Source organism: Gorilla gorilla, chromosome 13 (assembly GCF_029281585.2).
Source record: "Gorilla gorilla gorilla isolate KB3781 chromosome 13, NHGRI_mGorGor1-v2.1_pri, whole genome shotgun sequence".
In the NCBI taxonomy this organism is placed as follows: Eukaryota; Metazoa; Chordata; class Mammalia; order Primates; family Hominidae; genus Gorilla; species Gorilla gorilla.
Genome location: NC_073237.2, coordinates 120,362,560 through 120,384,415, shown reverse-complemented (window position 1 = coordinate 120,384,415; position 21,856 = coordinate 120,362,560). Strand labels below are relative to the sequence as shown.

General features: G+C 53.5%; 1 protein-coding gene across 3 annotated transcripts in view; it reads right to left on the bottom strand.

Moving 5' to 3' along the window:
* The window catches only part of LHX2 (LIM homeobox 2), a 33,635-nt gene that overhangs the window by 9,424 nt on the left and 2,355 nt on the right, over positions 1-21,856 (bottom strand). Inside the window, exons 1-5 of one of the 3 annotated variants that reach the window (XM_055351876.2) lie at positions 11,430-12,256; positions 9,734-9,936; positions 8,371-8,774; positions 2,606-2,811; positions 2,043-2,091 (exon numbers count right to left, since the gene is read on the bottom strand). In XM_055351876.2, coding sequence (XP_055207851.1) covers positions 2,080-2,091; positions 2,606-2,811; positions 8,371-8,774; positions 9,734-9,936; positions 11,430-11,549 — 945 coding nt within the window. In that variant the 5' untranslated portion in view covers positions 11,550-12,256 and the 3' untranslated portion in view covers positions 2,043-2,079. Of the gene's footprint in view, positions 1-2,042; positions 2,092-2,605; positions 2,812-8,370; positions 8,775-9,733; positions 9,937-11,429; positions 12,257-21,856 lie in introns of those variants that run through there. The other 2 variants (XM_004048582.5, XM_055351875.2) reach the window with 2 other exon arrangements.

Below are 21,856 nucleotides of genomic sequence, written 5' to 3'. Positions count from 1 at the left end.
GTAGGCGCCCTAACGGATCACACCATGAAGAAACTGTACATGGGTCTGTGTCTATACCTAACAGGTGAATTTCCTCAGGGCCAGGACCATGGTTTGTTCATCTCTGTGTCCCCAGGGCCTGGTGCCAATATATGTTTTATCAGATGAAAGAATAAGAGGTGACTCTCCTGGAAATCTGATTTGTTCCTAAGTCAGGTGACCAAGCCTTCTGCCTCCCCAAGGCCAACAGAGACTGGCTCCTCACTGGAGATTCTGATTCAACTATGGGTACTTACTCTTCATTTCATTTAATCTGGATAACTGAGAGAGGTTTGTGCCCTAATGGTGCCCTTTCTACAGATGAGAAATCTATGGCTCAGAGAGGGTAACTAATTTGTCCAAGATACACAGCCAGTGAACCCAGCCCAGGTCTTCCTGAACCCGGTTCCATCCCCAGCTCAAGCATTAATTCATAGAACTGCCCTCCCTCCCCTGGCCCCACTCCATAGAGCAAGCCTGTCTATGCCCAGGAGGGCTTTGAATGTGGCCCAACACAAATTCATAAACTGTCTTAAAACATTATTATTATTATTATTATATTATTATTTTAGCTCAACAACTATCGTTCATGTTAGTGTATTTTATGTGTAACCCAAAACAATTCTTCTTCTTCCAATGTGGTCCAGGGAAGCCAAAAGATTGGACACCCCTGCCACAGAGCAACTGGATTGGGGAAGGACGAAGGGTCCTACTAAGCAGAGAAAAGGCAGCCCAACCCCAAGTCCTCAGTCCGAACTCACCCACGGCTGAAGGGAGGGGACGCCAAAGAGGGTCCTTGACCTAACCCCAAGAAGGCAAACAACGAAGGAAACAGACGAGAGGGACCTGCTACCCCAGCCAGTGTAGTCAAGTCCTCCATCCACCAGGAGCTCAGGCCACTGGGACTCCAAAGCAAAACAGACCATGAGGGAGGGGCGGGCCCAGAGGGGCGCATCGGCATCCCATTGGCCGACGCTACCTCCCTCGGCTACGTCACCCAGTCCTCCCTCGCCCGCAGCCCCTCGCCGGCTCCCCGTGGGCAGCGCTGCTCAAGGGGGCGCCTCGGGAGCCTAGGGGCCCCAACTCCCGGCTCCCCCCGCAGCTGCAGCTGCAGCTGCAGTTGCGCCGCGTCACAGTCTCAACCCGCCCCACAGAGGGCATTTTTTGTTTGTTTGTTTTTTGTTTCTGACAAACTCATAAGAACTTTCTTAGGGCAGCTGCGCAGCCCTCCGTCTCCGACATCCCTCTATGTCACCTCCCAGCCCTCAATCCCAGAGACCTGGGGCTGGAGGGTGGGTCAGACTGGCCTGGACTCGAATCCCACCACCTCCCCTCCTGTTGTGAGGCTGTCCGGTTACTTCATCCCTCGGTTTTCTTCCCTCAAAATGTGTGTCGCTGGCACTGTAACCACACGTTCTGAAGAATAAATTGGTTAAACTTGCTATAAAGGGAGGCATTGTCTTGCCTTCTCTTTGTACGAATGGGGAAACTGATGTCCACTACCACAATAATTGCTCATACTAGTGAATCATGCCAGCTAATGAATCTAGTTAATGCTGTTATTGGCTACCATCCACTGAGCAACGAAGTGTCAGGTCGCACCACAGGCACGTCATTTCAGTGGCTCCTTGGATAACCCGGTAGCATAATTTATTGTATCCATTTCTTGTATGAGGAAACAGGCTACAAAAAGTCAAGTGACTTGCCTAAGACCCTAAAATGAGTAAAAGGAGGAGCTGACTGTTTGAGATGTGGCCCACGACTCTGCCACAACTTTGGGTCATGCAGGAGCCTGGGACCTGCTCCTGTGCCTCCAGACTAGGGTTCTTAACATCTCTAGGGGTGTGAAAATCTGGTGAAAGTTCTGGATCTTCTCTATTAAGAAGTTACTCGCACATGTAAGTGCAGTTCTGCTGAGTTTCACAGGCACCCAGCCGCTCCCCCACCCCACCATGTCCTCTGGGCAGTCCGGCCCCCACCTGCCCACCCAGGGAATCTGCCCACACACATCCCCACCACCAAACCTTGCTTCCAGGAGAGTCTGGGAGGCAGAAGATAAATCTAGAGAGATGCCTGAAGGAAGAGAGAGGGGGGAGTGAGACAGAGGCAGACAGCAAGAGAAGAGAAACTAGAGTAGGTAAGAAGCAAGAAGCAGGAGCTAATGATAGTCACCTTGGGTGTACGTCCTGGGATGGGGTGGGGCGGCCTCTAGATTTATCTGAAATGTTTGAACCTTTTATGACGTGAATGTGTGTAAAATGAGTGTCACTTGAATAATAAACAGAAACTAAGAATTGTTTACAGGAAAGAAAAGAGACCGAGTATGGAGACAATGAGGATGGAGCGATACGCAAACAGAAAAACAGAGAGGCAAAAACTGAAAAAGAGAAAAGACAAAGTAAGAAAAAAAAGACTGAAATACAGATGGAGACAGGCTGGAGAGGTGAAGAAAGAGAATAAGAAAGATAAACACACAGAGAAGCAGACACAGGGTGGAAGGTCCTTCCAAGGCCCACGGCGGGGGGGTGCAGGGTTCCACCCCAGTCCCTGCTGGTCGCAGATGCCCTCACCCCTGGCCCTGGCTGACCTGGAGGACCCGCTTGGTGAGGCCCGTCTTTTGCGCGAGCTGCTTCAAGTCCTTGGCGTCGGGGTTGTGGTTAATGGCAAAGTAAGACTTCATGGTCCGAAGCTGGTGGTGCTTGAAGGACGTGCGCATGCGCTTGGTCTTCTGGCTGCTCGGGTACGGCTGGTCACGGTCCAGGTGCTCTGCGTCGTTTTCGTTGCAGCTTAGCGCTAGGGAGGAGACACAGAGCCAGTGGGTGAACTTCCTGACCCGCCCCCCATGCCAAATCCACACTCGCCCCACCCACTGCCAAACATTTCAATCCTTAACCCTGCTGCATGTCTGCGCCACAATGAAAGGGGGACATCATCCCCATTTTGTAGATGGAGACACTGAAGCTCAGAGACAGCGATCCACCCAGGATCACACTGCTAAGAACTGCAGCACTGAATCCCGGCTCTGGGAGAATCCAAAAATCATTCTGAGCCATTATGTTATAATAAAAACAATAGTAGCAGCAGCAGCAGCAACAACAACAGCTACGACTTGTTGATGGCTGATTGAACTCCAGGTGATGTGTTAAAGGGCTTTCCAGGCACATTTTCTTTAGGTACTTAAAACAATCCTAGGAGCACCAGGTATTATTTTTCCCGTTTTTACAGATGTTGAAACTGAGGCTCAGCAAGGGAAGTCACTTGACTTTGGACACAGCAGGACAGGGTCTCTGGGCCTGCCCTCCTCCTGTTTTCCAAGGCACTCTAAGGAGGAGTGCTTTCTGCCATCTCCCCCTACCGTGTCTGGGACCGGCACCTAGAAACTGCTGAGACAGAGACTCACGTTCATTTTGCCACACCCAAAAGTACTGAGGGACCCCTGGGCCTCAGGCACTGGGCCAAAGGTTGGAAACTGCATTTTGCAGTTTAATCCTCATCGCTACCCTGTAAGATGGTTGTTTCTCCGTTGAACAAGTGGAGCAAATTAGGCTCGGGGAAATTCAGAGATCTGCGGCAGTCCACAGAGAGCGGCAGAGTGGAAGGGGAAGGAAGTCCGAGGCAGAAATAAACATGTAGTAGACACCTATGGTGTGTGTTTGGCTTTACAAATGTCACTGTACATCATTACCGCTCAGAGAGGTGGCTATGACTATTCCCATTTTAGAGATGTGGAAACTAAAGCTAAGGGAAATGAAGCCACTTGCACACTGCCACACCACCGGTAACCAGCTAGATTGATCTTGATCTGTTGAGCCTAGATTTAGCACTGGAGTACTCCTTGTTTTCTTCCACTACACCACGAAGGGAGGAGGGAGCCTGTCCCTATCCACAAGGGGCCTCATGGGGGCCAGGCTGCCAATGCCTGGCTGGCATTGGGGGTGGGGAATATGGGTGAAAATCTGGGCCTCAGAAAATTGCTCAGCCACCTGGCAGCTGATGGGGACCCGCAGGACCCCTCCCAAGTCGCCTCCTCATGGCACCTCCCGAGCCATGCCACACTTAAGGTCTTGCCTTGGGGTAAGCCTCATAAGGGGTGTACATTCAGTCCGCCTAAAGTGAGAACTGAGAAGGTATCTTGTGCCCTCATCACATACCCATAACAGAGCTCTAGATTTAGCAAATGAAAATACAGGTTGCCCAGTTAAATATAAATTTCAGAAAAATAATAAGTAATTTTTTAGTATAAGCATGTCCTAAATATTGCACGGGACATACCTATACTAAAAATGTATTTGTTGTTTACCTGAAATTCAAATACTACAGGTGACATAGCTATGCTAAAAAATTGTCATTTATCTAAAATTCAAATATTACACGGGACACTTATACTACAAATTTCAAATTTATTCGTTATTTTTCCAAAATGCAAATATTGCCGGGGACACTTACACTAAAAATGTATTTGTTACGTACCCAAAATTCCAATTTAACTGGGGATGCTGCATTTTGCCTGGCCACACTACCTCCAAAGGACTTTTACTCTGCTGGTCACCTCCCCCTTCCCCTGCCCAGATGGGGAAGAGCCCCTTGCAGAGAGAATTTGCAAGATACAAGTCTTGCCCCTGCCTTTGGAGCTGTTAGCTAGGGGCTACACCTCCTAGGGGCCTCTTTCCACCGGCACTCAGGTCCCCTCACCCCCGGGGCTGCATTCCCACAGAGAGCATGCCCAGAGTGAAGAGCGCGGGTCCGGCAATTTAAAGGGGATCAGAGGATGCCTCTGAACCTGATCCACCAGAACTGCTTGGAACCCGCTGAGGTGAGCAACCCTTTTCTTTCCCCCAGTCCCCAGCTCCACTGGGGGTGGGGCAGCCTCCCTACGGGGTATCTTCGGGCCCATCCCTCCACCGAGCCCCCGCCTGGGCCTGGCTGCTGTTAATGAGCTCCGTGGGGACCCCGGCGCCCCCATGGGCCCAAGGGACCTGCCCTGAGTGCCGCCTAGGTGGGGTAGTAGTGCGGGGGAGGGGGACAGAAAGGGCAGAGAAAGGAGAGAAAAAGACAAACACAGAAAGGCAGAATGGAGGGAGAGAAAGAGAGAGGGGGTAGGGACGGAAGATGGACAGAGCCAGGAAAAAGAGAGGAGAGACAGAGGAAAAGAAAGCGAAGGAGCCAGGAGAACCACAGAGAGACAGCTACAAAGACAGCAAGAAATAGGGAGAGCGGAGGGGAAAGCGAGTCCCGGAAACAGGCGCAGCTTGTGGCGAGGGTCCGGTGGCCGAGCTGAATCCCGGAGCTCCGGGAGACCCGGTCCCTGCGGGGGAGGCCTTTTCCGAAGCCGTTATTGGCGGGGGAGTAGTGAAAAGGGGAAAGAAGGGGAGTGGAGAAAAAGGGAAAGGAGCCGGCCCTAAGTAGCGAGGCCGAGGCCGGCCAGAGGCAAGGGCAGGGGGCGGCGGCGGGGGAGGCAGCCGTGGGGCCCAGGTTTGGCCGGCGCCCTGAACCCCCTCACTCCCGCCCCCAGTGCCCGGGGGCGGGTCGAGATTCCCCAGGATCGGATCCGGGGAGGAGCGAGGGGCCGAGGGGAGGGGGAGGACCCGGGCTTTCTCTCTCCTTTTTTTTTTTCCTCTCAATTAGGCCGATTCAATGGAGCTAAAGAGCTCGTAAAATCATGAATAATTTACTCGTGATCTGTTATTAACCCATCGGGTTTCGAGCTCTTGTCGCTGGGACTGAACCTGTAATCAAATCTGACTTCGCCTCATTTTACTAAAGACGAGATTGTAGGTTCAATTGTCTAAATAATGGATTGGAATCAAATCAGTAATTACGCCGCCAGGCACACACACACAAAAAGCTGGGGCTGGGGGAGGCCGGGCGTCCGGCCGGTCCGCGCGGGACTCCCGCGGCCGCGGCGCGCAAACCCAGGCGCAAAGTGCGCGGCCTGGGCCCCTCGCCCGCTCCTGCCGCCGTTTTCGCGCCCCCAGCCCGCTGGCAGCCCCGCCCGGGGTAGGGGGAGGTCTCCGTTCCACCGGGGCCCGGGCCCGAGGGGCTGCGGGAAGAGGCCGCTGCGGCCCCGCCCCGGAAGGACTTTCCGACCCCGCGGCCCGCGGCTCTGCTGTAAGCCCAGCGCTCGGCGCCCCGACGGCGCCCCCTCCCCACTCGGCCCCCAGCTCGCCGCCCTTCAGTAAGGTGCCGCCGCGCCTCGGAGGGACTGTCCCCAGAGCAAGAGGCTTTGCAAGGGGTCGGCGTGGCTGGGCCACAGGATGTGGGACACTGCCACAAACAAGCTCGTGTCCCCGTGGTCGGAACCCTGCACGCACACGCACACGACCCGCGCCCGCACACCCCGTCCACAATCGCACCCTCCAGGGTCCCCGCTTTCCAGTCCTAGCTGCCCCGCGGCCCACACTGCGGCCATTTCTCTCCTGCCAGTGCGGGAGGGGAGGGAAGGGCGGACGCCAGATCTAGGAAGACTGGGCTGGGCCCCGAGAGGCCGGGGAGATGCCCTCTTTCCCCAACCTAGTCCCGGGAGCCCCGAAAGAGCCAGCCGCACAGCCACCGCCGGCGCACCGAACGCCGTTTCTCTCAGGACTAGGAGCCCCGGCCAAGGTCGGAGAGGAGGGCACGGGAACAAACACGACACACACAGAGACAGAGATAGAGAGAAAGGACGGAGAGAGCGGAAAGGAAAAAAAGAGAGAGGGAGTCCAGAGAGAAAGTGAGATGGCTGAATGGAGGGTGTCTCTTGTAGAGGTTAAACAAGGCTTGAAATTCAGCCTCCAGCCCTCCTCGCTGGGGGAAACGGCGGCTGAACAGCAAAAAGCAGAAATAAATCTCTGTACCTTCTACTCTCTTTTTGCACAATCCTAAAACCGGCGCCGAACCTCCGTGCCCAGGAAAACAATACAGCTCCCCAGCCGCCCTGGAGCCGAGCCCCGCGAGGTGCTTCCGAGTGGAAGTTGACCCCACTTGATAAATAGAAGCGGCTTGGTGTGGGGGGAGCCGGTCTGAACTCGGTTTTGTCTTTTTTTTCGGGGTGGTAGGAGAGGAGGGATGGAAGTTCCAGAGAGCTACATCTGTGGTAGTGCCTTCAGCAAATCTTAAATCCGCGCCACCGACCGGCCTACCGCTGCTTCACCATTTACCAAACTGGGGGCTGCGCTTTCCTCCCAGTTCCCCACACAGAGACACACGCCCCATGATCCTCCAAGCGATTTCGTTGGAGCGAACACCCGCCCCTCATTTCCCTCTCTATTCAACTCAGATTCTTTAAGATGAAAATAACTGACTTCTTCCCGCCGTAGCACCCTCTGCACAGTCTTGGGTTTGTTTTTGTTTTTGTTTTTTTCTGCTTGTGCATTAGACTAAAGGGAAAAGGAAGAAGAACACAAAATCTCCAAATCTAACTCTGTTGCAAACGAAAGAAAGAAAATAATTGCACATAAACTCTAGTTCGGAAGCCCGGAGAGTCATAAACCTTTCGGGGCCTTGCAGACTTCAGGCAGATGTTGACGGCTCATTTGCCGGGACTCAGAACCTCTGCAGCTGTCCTGAGCAGGGAGGGGCGCGGGAGGGGGCAGAGCTTCTCCGGGAATGGCCTGGGGCTCAAAGATGCCGGAAATCCGAACCGAGCCCCCCACCTCACTCCACCCCACCCCACCCCGGCGCGAGGCCAGGCCTGCTCCGGTCTCGTCCCCGCCCGGGCGCCCGCTTCCGAGGGTCGCGGCCCTCACCCCAGCAGGCGCCAGGAAACTCGGAGGAAAAAGTCCGGGAAAACTGAGACCTGTCTTTAAAGGAGGATCGGGCCGAGCAAAAGTAACCGCAGCCTTTGCTTTCCTGAGTTCCCCAAGCCCGAGTTCCCCAAGCCTGCCGCCCTTGGGACATTTCACGAGATCAGGCCGCACTCCAGGCCGAGCTCGGCGCCCCGGGCCACAGCCAGCCCTTTCTCTTGGGACCCTCACCGCCCTGCCTCGTTCCTTCGCCGCCCCAGTTCCCTGCCCTCAGCCGCGCCAACCCAAAACCTGTTTGGCGTCAGCGCCGCCTTGCTTTCTCCATCCCTGCACTTCCTGCCTAGCAAAGTGGGGCAAAGGCCCAAACCAAAAAGCCATCTCCAAAAAAACAATTTATCAGAGACAAGGCCCTGCACCCGGAGCAGCAAGGGACCACTGCACCCTCTCCTCCCGCTCCAGCCGAGGACGCACAGTCTGGAAGCCCAGGGGGCTAATGTCCCTTCTGCGAGGCCGTCCGGTGCTTAAGGCTCGCTATTTGCCCAGCACACAGAGATTCAATCCAGCTCCCGGCCGTCGAGGCCGCACACTTTCCCCCAACCCTATGGGGGCGCTTCGTGCGCCGCGCACTCACCAGCGTTGTAGGCCGCCAGATCCGCACCGGGGCCCGGGCTCTTACGTTTCCTCGGCCGCCCCTTCTGCACAGTGCCCACGCCATTGTAGTAGGGAAGACCCAGAGGGTTGGCCCCTGCTGCGCCCAGCCCCGCGCTCTTGGCCGCCGCGGCTGCAGCGGCCGCCGCTGCCACATCGGCATGGTTGAAGTGTGCGGGGTACTCGCCCTGCAGCAGCGCCTCGAAGTGCAAGCGGCAGTAGACCAGGCTGTCCTTCATGCCGAAGTGGTCGCCCGTGGTCAGCATCTTGTTACACGTGGTGCACGTGAAGCAGTTGAGGTGATAAACCAAGTCCCGAGCGCGCATCACCATCTCCGAGGCCGAGATGCCCAGGTGGCAGCGAGCGCAGCGCTGCACAGAGAAGCGCCTGTAGGGACCATGGAGGGAGGGGCTGTGGGAACACACGGTTGGGTACCCCCCTTTTCCTCCTCCAGGTGCCGCTGCTGCTGCGGGGGGCAATCCCCTCCTCAAGACGAACAACCCGGCCTTTATTTGGAGGATGGAGGGGAGAGAGAACTAGATTTTGACCCAGGCCTGGTCCTGTCCTAAAATAGTTTCCCTTAACACACTTATGCCTACAGAGACTTCTACTTCACCCAGAGTCTCCGCAAGCCCTAGGAAAGCCTTTACCTGGGAGTGGAGGGAGACACTTACCACTTACCCCCTCCTCAACCTTTACTCCTCCCTCCAAACCAGCGCCTGGGAATCCTACTGACTTTTATAATTTGGAAGAAACAGAGACAGGGAAAGAGAGAGAGACACAGACGCAGAGACAGAGACAGAGAGAATATACATAGACCCTAATCCTAAAACTGGGGAGAAGGAGAAACCGAGAACTTGGAGTCTACTAGTGATTCTGGTTCTTTGATCTTGGCCACCTTTCATTCCCATTTTCTCAAAAGACCTGGAAATGCACCCACTCCCACAGCTCTCTTTCCAGCTGTGTTTCACTCCAGCTTGGGCTGCCTAGGTTTGGGGGTGCCTGTTTCTATAACCTCGGATTAACTCAAGAAACTTCAAAGAGAGAGAGGAGCAAGGATCCCAACTCAAGCTTTTTTGTGGTCTAAGCTCCGAGCGGGAGGGCAACTTCTGCTTTTTTTCTGGTTCTCCTACTTCGTAGACCTTTCCAAGAGCTCCCCAAATTGCTGCTTTAAAAGGTTATCACCCAATTTGTGCTGGCTTGGAGAAGTTGGGGGGGAGCGGGGGAGTCCTGAGTAGTGAACCCTCTCCTGAGACTAAACGGAAAGGAGAGGGCCAAACTGTAAGATTGTGCCTGAGATTGGGGGGAGGGGTCCTGAGGGGCAGTTGGGTGGGGGGGGGGGCTACCTGTAGTAGTCTTCCTTGCAGTAGATGCTACCGTCCTTGCTGAAACAGGTGAGCTCCGACTCCAGGTTGAGCTTGCACTCGCAGCACTTGAGGCAGCGCATGTGCCACTGCTTGTCCACCGCCAGCAGGTAGTAGCGGTCCGAGATCTTGCCCCCGCAGCCGGCGCACAGCGCGGCGCGGTCACTGCTGATGGACGGCATGGTCTGCGAAGGGAGGGAGGCGGAAGACAGCAGCGCCTGCGTCAGCCAGCGGCCCCTCTGCCGCCGGGAAACCGGCACCCACAGCTCCCTCTGTGGCCTTGGCTAGCCCTGAACGCGGAGGGGGCTGCCAGGACATGCGGCGCGCTTCCCCCCACCCCAAAAGGCCCATTTCCATTTCTGGGCGGTTTAGAACCCAGGCCTGCCTGCGCAGCCCTCGCCAGCCACGGGCCCAGGCCTGGCTCATGGCCTAAATGGCTCTGGTGCTTACCTCTCTTCCTTCCAGTCCTCCCTGTCCTTTCCCCCAAAATGCTCGGGCTGTGTTTAGGGACCAGGACAGCTACTCCAGTCAAGCCCTCCAAGAGCTTTCCCTAAACTGCTTCTTAAATGAGCCACCCGGGGGATAAGGTGACCATTAAGTCACCCTCCACACAGAATCCTCTTTGGAGAGACTGCGGAGTTCCTGGGCCCCAGCTCCAGTGATCCCTGGATCCTTAGGCCAGAGGTTAAGGCCAGGACAAGTCAGCCAACTTCAGGCTCCTTTGCCACACGGGCTGGGGCCCTCTTGGGTCCGGGGATGAGGTAAGTGGGGTGCAGGGACACCCTCAAAGTCCCTGGGTGAAGGACAGGTTCAACCCAAATACTTCCCTATCCAAACTGACCAGCAGAGAAGGTCTAACCGAAGAAGGGCTCAGAGGCCGGGAGAACACTGGGGCCGCTGCTCCTGCTCCCGGAGCAGAGAAGCTTCTCCCGTGCTCCCCACCTCCGCGGCCTCCTAAAGGTCACTTCTGGGCCCGCTGGTCGGGCAGTGTCTGCTCGTCTGGCCCCCAGGGAGGCCTGAGGCGAGGAACTGGCTATTTGGGGCTGGGCCTGCGGAGCCAGGTGTAGAGATCCAAATGGAGTCTCCTTCGGCGAGGGCCAGGCCAGAGCCTGAACTCCCAGCCCTGGCCTGGCTAAGTCTGACCAGTCAAGGGTCTGGGGACGCGATCAACGACAAATGTTGGCCCCGAAGACTTCGGCCTCTGAAACCGCGCTGGGGGTTGAGGAGGATCCCCGATTGCCGGAAAGCTGGGAGCGGCCCAAGCCGGCTGGAGCCCCAATGCTCCCAGCTGGTTCGCCCTTCCCTGGCGCCGCTCGCGGCGCCGCCAGCAACCGGAGCCGAGAGGTGGAGGAGAGCGCGGGGCTGTCGACCCCGGCACCGGGCAAGGTGAGAAGGGAGCCGCCCCGGGCCGCGGATGGGACTTCGCTTCCAGTTCGGAAGAAACGCTCTCCTCTACCCCCAGGGCCGAGATTTCGGTTTCAACCTTGTTTCCCTTCTGCGTCCCAGCAGCCGGGTTTCCCCCGAACCGGGAGCCACCGGCCTTGCATTCTGACCGAGGATCCCCAGCACCCAGTCCCGTGCGGCACGAAGGACGCTCCCCAAACTTCGGGGAGCAGAGGCGCTGACTGGCCCGGCCCCATCCCAGCTCTCAGCCCCGACCCCACAGCCGCGCGCCTACCGTCTCGGTGTCGCCGCGGTCGATGGCGGAGCTGATGGCGGGAGCCTCGCTCTTGGCCCTGCGGTCCATCTCGTCGATGACCCCGTGCACCTCGGGGCCCGACAGACTGTGGAACAGCATCGCGGCGGGACCGGCGGGGCCGGGGGCGCGGCTCCTCCGAGGGAGGGCTTGCCCCCCGCCTCAGCTGCCTGGCGCTCCTGAAGCTAACGGGCCCGGTGCATCGCCACCGCGGCCCCGGCCCCGCCCGAGCTCGGCTGAGCCCCCAGGCCGGGCTCCGGGCCCCGGGCGCTCGCGGGGCAGGACGCCTCCCGCCGAGGCGCGGGGGCAGCTACATTGCGGGGCGCCTGGGCGACGGCGCCAAAGCCAGGGTCACAAGGGCACGGGACAAGCGGGGCGGGGGGAGCAGGAGACTAGGGCAGAGGTCGGCGCCCGCCGCGGGCGCTTTCACGCCGCGGGCATCGCCCGCCCGGCTTCAGCGCCCGGGGCGCAAAGCAAGGGCGCAAACTCTGCCCGAGGCGGCGACGGCTGCGGTCGGGGTTCACCCAGAAGCTGCTAGGTGTCCGCGGCGGCCCAGCTGCCTGGACCCCTCCCCTCCCTGGGGTGCGCCCCCAGCCCAAGGCGACCCTCTTGGGCGCTGAGTCGGCGACTGGAGTAGGGGTTTCTCCGAAGCCTGCGAGCCGAGTCGAGCCACCGGGAGAATTGAAGAGGAGGAGGAAGAGGAGGAGGAGGAGGCGGAGGAGGAGGTGGAGGAGGAGAAAAAAGAGGAGGAGCAGAGTGGGAGGAGGAGCCGCCGGCCGCGGGCCCAGCCGCGCGCAATGCTCTCCAAGCGCGCGCCTAGCCCAGCCCCGGCTCTGCAGTCCGCGCCAGCGCAAGCCTCCGCGCCTTTTCTACAGCCGCGCCTGACATCACGTCCTGCCGCCGTGCCATTGGCCGCTCGGCGCCCCAGGCCCTGGCAGCGCGTGCTCCGGGAAGGCGGGAGACCCAAGAGGGAGGGGAGAGGCAAGAGGAGCAGAGGAGAGTCGAGATGGTGGGAGCTGGTGGGCGAGGCTGGAGGGCGGGGGTGGGGGGGAGGCAGGGAGGAGGGAGAGCGCGGGGTTTGGAGTTTTTAAGATACGAACAGCTTCCTGCGATATCTTCAGAAAGGAAAATTAAACCCTCTATCCTAAGAAGGCGCAGCAAGGGGATGCTCGTCTCACTGCGGTCTCCCCTCGGCCTGGAGCCGCGGCCTCAGGCACCCGCCTGGGAGGCCTGGGAAGGCAGGCCTGTGGCAGAGTTGCAAGAGCCTTCGGCCGGCCGTTTCCCATCGAGCTCCGCCTTCGGCCCGGGCTCTGCACAGCGGGCTGCAGGCGGCCGTGCAAGCCTCCTGGGTACCCGGCAGAGCCTGAGTGGCGAGACCGGCGAGAGCTGTGACTCCCGGGGAGGGGGGCCAGCCAACATATCCACGCTCCAAGCCCACTAGGGCCCAATCTGCAGCCCAGCGTGTAGCTTCTCGCTCTTCCCGGTCTCTCCCCAGCCTGGAAGAGTGGGGGCGAGCATGGCTTTAGGAACTCAGAAAGGCCAGGGTTCGAATCCTAGCTCTGCCATTTACATGCACTGTAACCTTAGGCAGTGACTTATCCTCCCTTAGCCTGTTTCTGACCTTTATAATGGGCGACAAGAAGCTCTCCTCCGCATGGACGTGATGATTGAAAGAGACTGTGGATGTAAAATGCCTGGAACATAGTAGGCACTTAGCAAATTATTTCATCACTCCCTCTTGCTCCTTTTCCATTAAAAACTTTCTCACTCCAAGACACATTCGATATCAGTGAGGTTCTTAAAAACCACAGGCCTATTCTCTGCCCACTGGGCACACCATGTCTCAGACCCCGCTGATGGCGCGAGTCCTCCTTACCCGCCTGGCTGCACCACCTCCCCAGGGGCCAACAAAGTAGCGTGCTGGGTAAATCCCAACTGCTACCCCCAGCCTCCAGGTTTCAGGCTCACCCTAGAGTCTCCTGGGGACTGGAGGGAAATACCCAGGTGTCTGGTGGGGGAGGGATTTAGGAAATAAAATGATTGTAGACAAAAACTGAATAAGCACTTCGGTTACAGAGTCCCATCTGGGTCTGCTTCGGAGGCAGGTTTGGCTCCGTCTAATAGGGACAAGGCGGGTGTCAGTCTGAAACGACTTGTTTGCCAGGACAGGTAAGGGGATAGTCAGGACCTGCGGTTTACCTCACAGGGTACAGAGTTGAGGCATGAAATCGTGTTTTTCACGTGTGTAAGTAACTTTCACACACAAATATATGTGTGCACAAATATATGTATGCGTGTAATGCCCAAGCACATGAACTTGTGTTCATGTGTGCAAATACACATGTTCATCTCTGTTGGCAATAACACAGCCAGCACGAATTTTATCTCTGTTGGCAAAATCACAGCCAGCACCACTGTAGAGCTAGGGTCTTACGCATGCGCATCAGGTGTTAAGTGTCTAGAGCTGGGAAGAAGGATGCAACTGCAAAATGGTAAATTGCACGTTATACCTGCACTTGCGTGCTCAGGCGATTCTACTTAAATCACTGCAAGTGCTCCTACGAGGTCGTTTTGCATATTTGAAAAAACTTGAAGTTACAATCATATGTGTATATTCCGCATGTGTACAGATGCCCCAACGCGAGGGAAGGACCACTAAACCCAAAGACGCGCGTGCCCGTGTGTTCACACAGACGTGTGCTTCGGCGCCTGCACACGGCCGGCGCGCAGGCATGCGGACGCCTACACGAATACATAGGCATGTTTTATTGACGCATCTGGGGCACTTTCTTTCAAAGAAAGTAAGGAATGAAAATCCAATCTGAGAGTCACCAGGGTTCATCTGGAGGTCGCCCAAGGGGTAGAAAAAATTTGTAATGACGCTAGAGTGTTTGTCCTTGGTGCAACTCCACTCCCGGGAGGGCTGGATACAATACGTTTGGAAAGCTCGAGGGGCTGCCTTAGGATCTGGGGGCGGGGGGTGGGGTACTCAGCAACTCTTGCCGCGGGCTGCTCAAGAAACGTGGAAACACACCCTGCGACTTTCCACTCCCCCATACATATAGGCACGCGATTCCGTCGCCACCTCTCGGACCAGCAGCCCACGTCCAACGCTGGGCCGACCCCAGATACACAGGCAGTCGGGATTCCCGCCCGGTGCGCTTGTCTATTCATCCCTCTGCGTCAGGCTGGGACGCGCTCCGTCTGTAAAAGGCTCAAACGCATCTCCCGCCGCGGGGCGGGATCTAGGGGCCCAGGCCCCGGGGTCCAGAGGCGGGTAACTTTGCTAATCTCCCCCAGCGGCGGGGAACGTCACGCAACCGCTGAGCCCTGTCCGCCGAGACTAAACAAGCAGAGGAACAGGCTGTAAACACACATCCTGACACGTGAGTGACATTTACGCGGTGCGAGAAGCTGCAGCCAAGGGAAAGGCAAGGGGTGGGGGGAGCGGGCACCGACAGGTACGGAACCTTCGCAGGCGCCGGAAACGGCGGCCCCTCGACCTCCCCCTCCCCCCGAAAGTGGCAACGAATCCCCAAGTCCCCCGAACCTGCCTTTTGTGGGAGGTGACAGGTGAACGGAATTCAGGTCTGGCCACTCTCGCCGCTGCCTACCTCCCCACCATCTGCTTCCTCGCAGACAAGCAGAGCCGGCGCATAATGAGGTAGCAGCCTCCAGCCGGCCACCGTGACTAACTCAGAACAAAAGCGCTCCCTCCACGCCTCCTCCAACAAAGGGGCCACCAGCCCCGGCGCTCCCCGAAGGCTGCGGGGCTCCCGGCTGCCGGCTGCGGAGCTGCCGCGCGCAAACTTCCCGGGGCTCCCGGGGCTGCCGGCGCCACGGAGCCGGGGCCGCGGAGGGAGGAAGCGCAAGCCGCCCGGAGAAAGTGAGGCCAGACCCGGCGGGGGAGAGGGGAGGGAGCCGGGCGGCCACGGAAGGAGGGTGATTGATCAGTGCGCGGTGCCCGGCGCTCTGTCCCGTTATTAGAGGCGGCCAAAGCAGGGCCACGCAATAACCTCAGAATCGCCAACTAATTGACGCTGCAGGCAACTACTTCATTGTGCGCGCTGGTTTTATGTCTTCATAGCCGGTGATTGACAAGGTGTAATTAGTCATCTCACTCGGTGATAAACATGGGCACCCTCCTCCCGCGGCATCAGGCCGTGTGTACCAGCAGAGGAAGCGATAGTTGACGCTGATATACCATTAAATCAAAATGAAGACGTTCAGAAGTGTGTGTTTGCTGTGACGCTGTGATGGTTTATTTCTCAAATACGGCACCAACAGATTTACTTGATTTGCAAGTTAACTACAACATTAACTGGTTTTATTTATTTTGCCTCTTCCTTCCTCTTCCTAGGCAGGGATGTTGCTCTTGGAGAATGTGAAGACAGTTTGCTTCTTGACAAGCGAGCGAACGGGCGCCCAGATTTTTGCAGCCTTTCCGAGTCTCCCCCGAGGGAGAGGCGGCAGAGAAAACGCCGGATTTGGGAGCCACCAGGGAAGGATCTGCGCAGGGGAGCCGCCCTCCTTGGCCCCAGACCCGCCTGCCTGGGGCCCCCTTTGCTCACTGTCAATGTATGGTCTGAAGCTCTGAGGATGGTGCTGCGGACTGGGGTCGGGGGAAGCCTCTTGAATAATAACTGCAAAGAAGAAAGAGGCGAGAACGTCTCCCTAACCTTGAAGCAGAAAGGACTGTGTTCTTAAAGCTGTTGGCTGCAGTCACAGGGCCAGTTGCCCGCCTCTGTTCCCTGAGTAAAGTGTAACATCTTCTGTCCTCCTGGCTTGCTTGCACCATTCAGCAAATTATACTCCTTCCTTACCAAAGTGGGAATGCTCAGGGAAGAGAGAGAGAGAGAGTGTGTGTGTGTGTGTGTGTGTGTGTGTGTGTCCCCTCTGCACTGAGGCTGCTGTTAGAGATGTTACCGATTTAAACCTTCCAGAATCCTGGAGGTTTACATTTTGTAAAGGGAGGGGACACTCCTGGACTGTCACAATCCCAATTCTGGTTAGAGTGGCAGGGACTGAACAAAGCCACCAACATGCAAAAGTCCATCTCCAGAGTATCATGCATGCCCCCAGGAAACCCCCAGTGGGATATGCTTCCTGCACTTTCCCCTTCTCTCTAACCTCTGTCTCCTGTTTGTAAGGCAGAGGAAGGGTGATTCCTTGCCACTGCACAGGAATGCAGGGTTAGGGTTATCTCCAAGAAAGGGTGGGGTGAGGCTGAGTCACAGGGAGAGCAGAAAAGCTCTGTATCTTCAATGAGGACCCACACACACACACCTTTCCCAGGCTTGTGGGCCTCATTCAGCAAAGCAGGGAGTGTTTTATATTGATGCAAGAGGCTGTCAGTCAGCAGTAAATCAGTTCAGGCATAGCTATCTCTTTCTTTACGAAATCAGCTCATTGCCTTGGTCATACTACACAGAAAATCTGCTTATCACCGCTATCGACAATAAAAATTAGTGGAGCCTTAGTTGTTTCCGAAGAGGAACCCCGTGTCTGTGACATTAGAATAGATAAGTGGCTTGGCCTGTTGCAGGCAGAGAGAAGCCCAATTCCTCCTCCTCTTCTCCCTGCAGCGATCTGAACAATTCTGAAACCGCCTCCCTGGGCGTCAGCTGAGCAGGTTGGGGAACTAACCAGGGCTCTCTCTCTAGGGCCCTGTTAAATGTACTGAACTTAAAATGAAACACGAAGTGTGAATTTCAGGTTTGAACATGATGCATCAGGAAACGTGGAGGTTGGCAGCCCTTTTCCTCCCTCCTGCTTTTCAGTAGCAGGTATTAATATTGTATTAAATGTTATGAGAAAGTAAAGGCTGCGGAGAGGAATGTGCTCAGATGCAATTTTGTCAAGGTTTTTATCTGTGATTATGATTCCAGATGTAGAAACTCCCGGAGGAGGGAAATGAGGGGCTGCTGGCATGTGACATGTGTTTTAAGGTGTTTGGCAGTGTTTCTCAAAGTGGTGACAAAATGTTCAATTTTATTACAGGGAATTGGTAAAAGAAATATGAATACTAGGTCAGAGATTGTTCACCTCAGCAAAAGGATTTACCATTATTGATTAGGGTGCGGAAAGTATGTATCTAGGTCCTGCTTAAATCACATTGTCAACAATATAAATCTGTCAGATCAGATTTTTCTTAAAGAACAATTGTAACAAAATACACTATAGCTAATTGCATCCCCTCATGGCTAATTTCCACGCAATGATGTAAATTTCCCTGGAAGCAAAACCAAAAAAAGTAAATGTTGCAAAAAGATGCCATTTTTTCCCCAACTGGTATAACTACAGTCATTTATTGACAATCATTTCTTTTTAATCTAGCCCAGAATGATAACCAGTACTAGTAGGGCCATTTTGCTGACCTGGTTCCTCTGCAAGCCTTTCAGGTTGAAGCACAAAAAAAACCAGCAACAAATTTCCTCACATAGGAAACCACATTTTGCTTAAAGGAGAATCCAAAAGATTTTGTATGGAAAAAGTGGGGACGGGGGAAGAGGAGGAAGCAGATGAACCCTTGACTGGCTGACAACTCATATTCCCATGCACTTGAGACTAAAAATTTTTACTATCACAGCCTTCTTCATTCAAAGGCATCTCTGCCATCCTTCTCTGACAGCAGGACACCTCTAAACTCCATTTCTAAGCACAGGTTTCCCCATAAAGCTTTTATGAGCTTCCCATACACTAACACCAATCGACTGGAGCGCCCAGCCAGCACTGACTGGAGTTGGGTTTGGTAAACATTTCTACATAACAAAAAAGGAGTTTTTAGCTAAAGATGCTGGACTTGGCTCCTCCTTGGGTTCTCAATCAGAGGACGAGGGTCTCTACCCACTTGCTGGAGCCACGCTTTACAGATCACCCCATGTCTAGCACACCCATTCAGCCCCAGCCTCTCTTTAGTCCAGGCTAAAGAATGTTGATTTGAGCTTCCCAGCCACTGGCACTATTTTACCATCACAAAGCATACTAGGCTCCCAGCACAAAGTGCAACTTCCTAGGAAGTAAGACAATTCCTCTCCTAGAAGATGATGTAGGATGTGTTAGTTTTCCAAGGGGAACACTGAGGTTGCAGGGGAGGAAGAATGCCCAGTGTGACCACCATCTCTCCCCCTACACTTTCAACAGGACCCCTCCCATACCCGAGTCCAACTTTCCACTGGTTTGATTAGCAGATCTCTACTGCTTTTGGGAAGTTGGCATTGTCTCTTTAGGTGAGGAATGAGTCATTTCCCACATATGCTTCAGCTGAAGCCCAGTCCCTTGGCACCCCTCCCCAACATTTTTATTCTTCCATTAATTAAAACAACTAATGTCCCATTGATTATCTTTGCATGAATGAAAATCATTACAAGCCCTTGCAGGTATATGAGAAATTCTGTTTGCTTAAGTATTCACACTTTGATTTCCTATAGGCTAATTTTCTCAAGCATAAAGAAATTCAAACAAAACAAAACAAAGCAAAAACAAAAACAAAATCTCCTGGCACTTTGCAATAAAATATGAATGCTAGTTGTAAAGAGCTTGTGCCGATCTCTTGCAGGAAGAAATGTTCAGATGGCCCTGTTTTAGTGCTGAGTTTTACTATCTGGTAATGGATTCTAGACAGTGAAGGCAAACATTGATAGGTCATCAGACTCAGGTTTTGAATTTCTGTTTGTGTTGAGTGAGATGAGCTCACCCAAATTTACTTTTAAGCTACCATGTCAGCCCTCGAAAGTAAAAAGGCAGGGGACAATCGACACTATTTAGAATTTCCCAGCTACTTGGCCATTTCAGCTTGCATCTCCATTTCTGGGGGCTGCCATAATTAGAGCGATCTATTTTGCATTTACTTCTCTTTGCAAGCACTACATTATTCACTCTTTCCTGTGCTTATTAAACAGTGCCACCTGCACCAAAATCAACAAAGCTCTTCCATCAGTCGGGCCCAGCGAAGGATCCCAGACCATATATTATCATTAATTGAAGCTCAGTTGAATTGTTGACGATAGAGTCAACAGCAAAAGCAACACATTTTCTAGGAGCTGTTTATAAAAATATTTTAAACAAAAAAAAATGCATTCTCCAAATTGTCATCTTTTACAAACTCATTTCATTCCTTCTGTACAGTAATTCAAGCAGCAATTAGCAAGTCTTTTAATTAATGAACTATTCCCTGTATGTCACCAAGGTGCCTGCAGCACAAATGTCCTCCTTCATAGGTACCAGCAGATGCAGTCGATAGTTTGTCCCCCAAAGCCTTAGAAGCTGACTACCTCGATAGCCCTAACACTAAAAAAAGGATGTGAAGAGCCAAAGGCAAGGCTGGAAAGCAGAGGACAATTTGCAGGAAAGTAGCCATGGAGAGTATGAATCCAGAGAAAGGGAAAGACAGGAGAAAGGGAACCAGCAGCAGAGGGGAGAGGCAGAATATGAATGTCTAAAGACATCCATGGCTAAAGAAAGGCACAGAAAGTTTCTAGCAAAGGTGGGATCATCTCTGAGCTTCAGCTACGTTATGAAGGTACCTTACATCCTAATGCTGATGATTTACACATTTTTAAGAGCCTCAAACCTCACTGTGGCTTGTTCTTTTAAAAGCTTCCTGCTTTGTTCAAAATACTGCTTATCTTTGGTGTTGTCAACAGCTCTGCTCTGGGAGAGATTAATTAAGTGATAGGTCAGACACAATGAGGTGAAAGGGCATGTCCACCCAATCAGGACTGATTCATCCGTTTCTAGGTGGATCATCTTTTTTGAGGGATGCCAATTTTGATTCAATTTCCAGGGGGTTTTATCAATAGGGATGCCTCAGCTCCTCCGGTGAGGGGCACTTAGCTGGTAAAGACTGGTCTGCAGATAGAAAAATCAAAAATCTTCACTTTGTTTTTTTAAGATGTGGAAACAAAACATAACTATCAATTGTCTGTATGCTTAAGTTTTACCGATCTGGGGGAAGGCTGATTTCTTGAATCCTTTTACAAAATACAAAATAGCTAATTGGGTGGTTATAATTAAGATTGCTACGCACCACAAAAAAAATAAAAAGTTCGCTTTCTCTCCTCCCCCCACTGTTTTTCATTGCCCTTTTCTTTCAAGTCCACTTTTAATTTCTAGAAGGTAATATCAGAGAAAAATAGAAAAGAGAGAGAGAATGAAAAAGAAACAGAGATTTTCAAGATGTCATCTCTTGATGGTGGAGAGACAGAGAATGAAAAAGAAACAGAGAGATTTTCAAGGTGTCATCAGCTTAATTTTTCCAGACCAATTAGAGGTTACCTTTAAATCTCCATCCTTCACCCCCTCCACACCTTTCTAAATAGATCTTTAGACTAGTGAGAAATTAGTTCATTGGGAAGGGTCATGTGGTGGCTTACCAGGTTCCTAACCAGAAGGGTTTTAGGGACCTTAGACCCACTCCTAGAAATGGCACCCTCCCCATCTCTCTGGCAGTCTGGATCAAAATTGTGGTTGCAAAATTGTGTGTGTGTGTGTGTGTGTGAGAGAGAGAGAGAGAGAGAGAGAGAGAGAGAGAAGAAAACTCCCAGCTGTGAATAAGGCTAGGCTCAGGTAAGGTGACTATTATTGGCAGACCCCAAACAAAACATTTGGAATATTTTTACTCTATTTTTGAACACTCTTGAAAACGAGCCTCACATTTTCCAAGGTATTTTGGGGGCAGGGAGGAAGTATGGGGGTGAACAATGGTTTGGGTTTATGCAACTGACCAGCCATTTCCCCTTCTCCAAAGAAATGTAGAAGGCTAGTTTCTTAACTATCTAGTTGTTTAAATCATCTGGGATCCATCTATATTTATAAAACTGAACAGAAATACTTAACAGCCTGATCAATAGCCATTGACCGTCGGTGCACCTCACACCCTAACATGCACAGCTTGATCATGTATATTTGATCATTGAAAAATTCAAAGCATCTTGCAGCAGTGTATCAAGCTTCCCATAAAATAGTCTGCCTCTTTCTGTGGTCTTAAAAGAGTGTGTTTTTCTCTCTCCTGCATTTATCTATCTATCCGCCTATTTATCTACACACACACACACACACACACACACACACACATACACACACATTTCCCTTCCTGGAGAATTTATTGCTCATATATTTGATGAAGAGCAAGGTAATTAACTGCCTGCGAGGCTGTACATCTGGGCGGCACTTCATATCCATTGCAATAATAAAACACTTTTTTCACATTTTAGCAAAAGAAAGGCTAGTCCTGCCCACAGATTCAGAGGACCCCAGAGTCTCTGCCTGCAAAGTCTCCTTGTTATAAATCCTGCCTCCCTCTTAAGTGATGGCAAGCACAATTGCACCAAGGGGCACTAAGTTTATCTGTGCAAAAGCATCACTGGAAAAGCTTGTCCCTTCTCAGAGCTTCAGCATCAGCTTGTGGG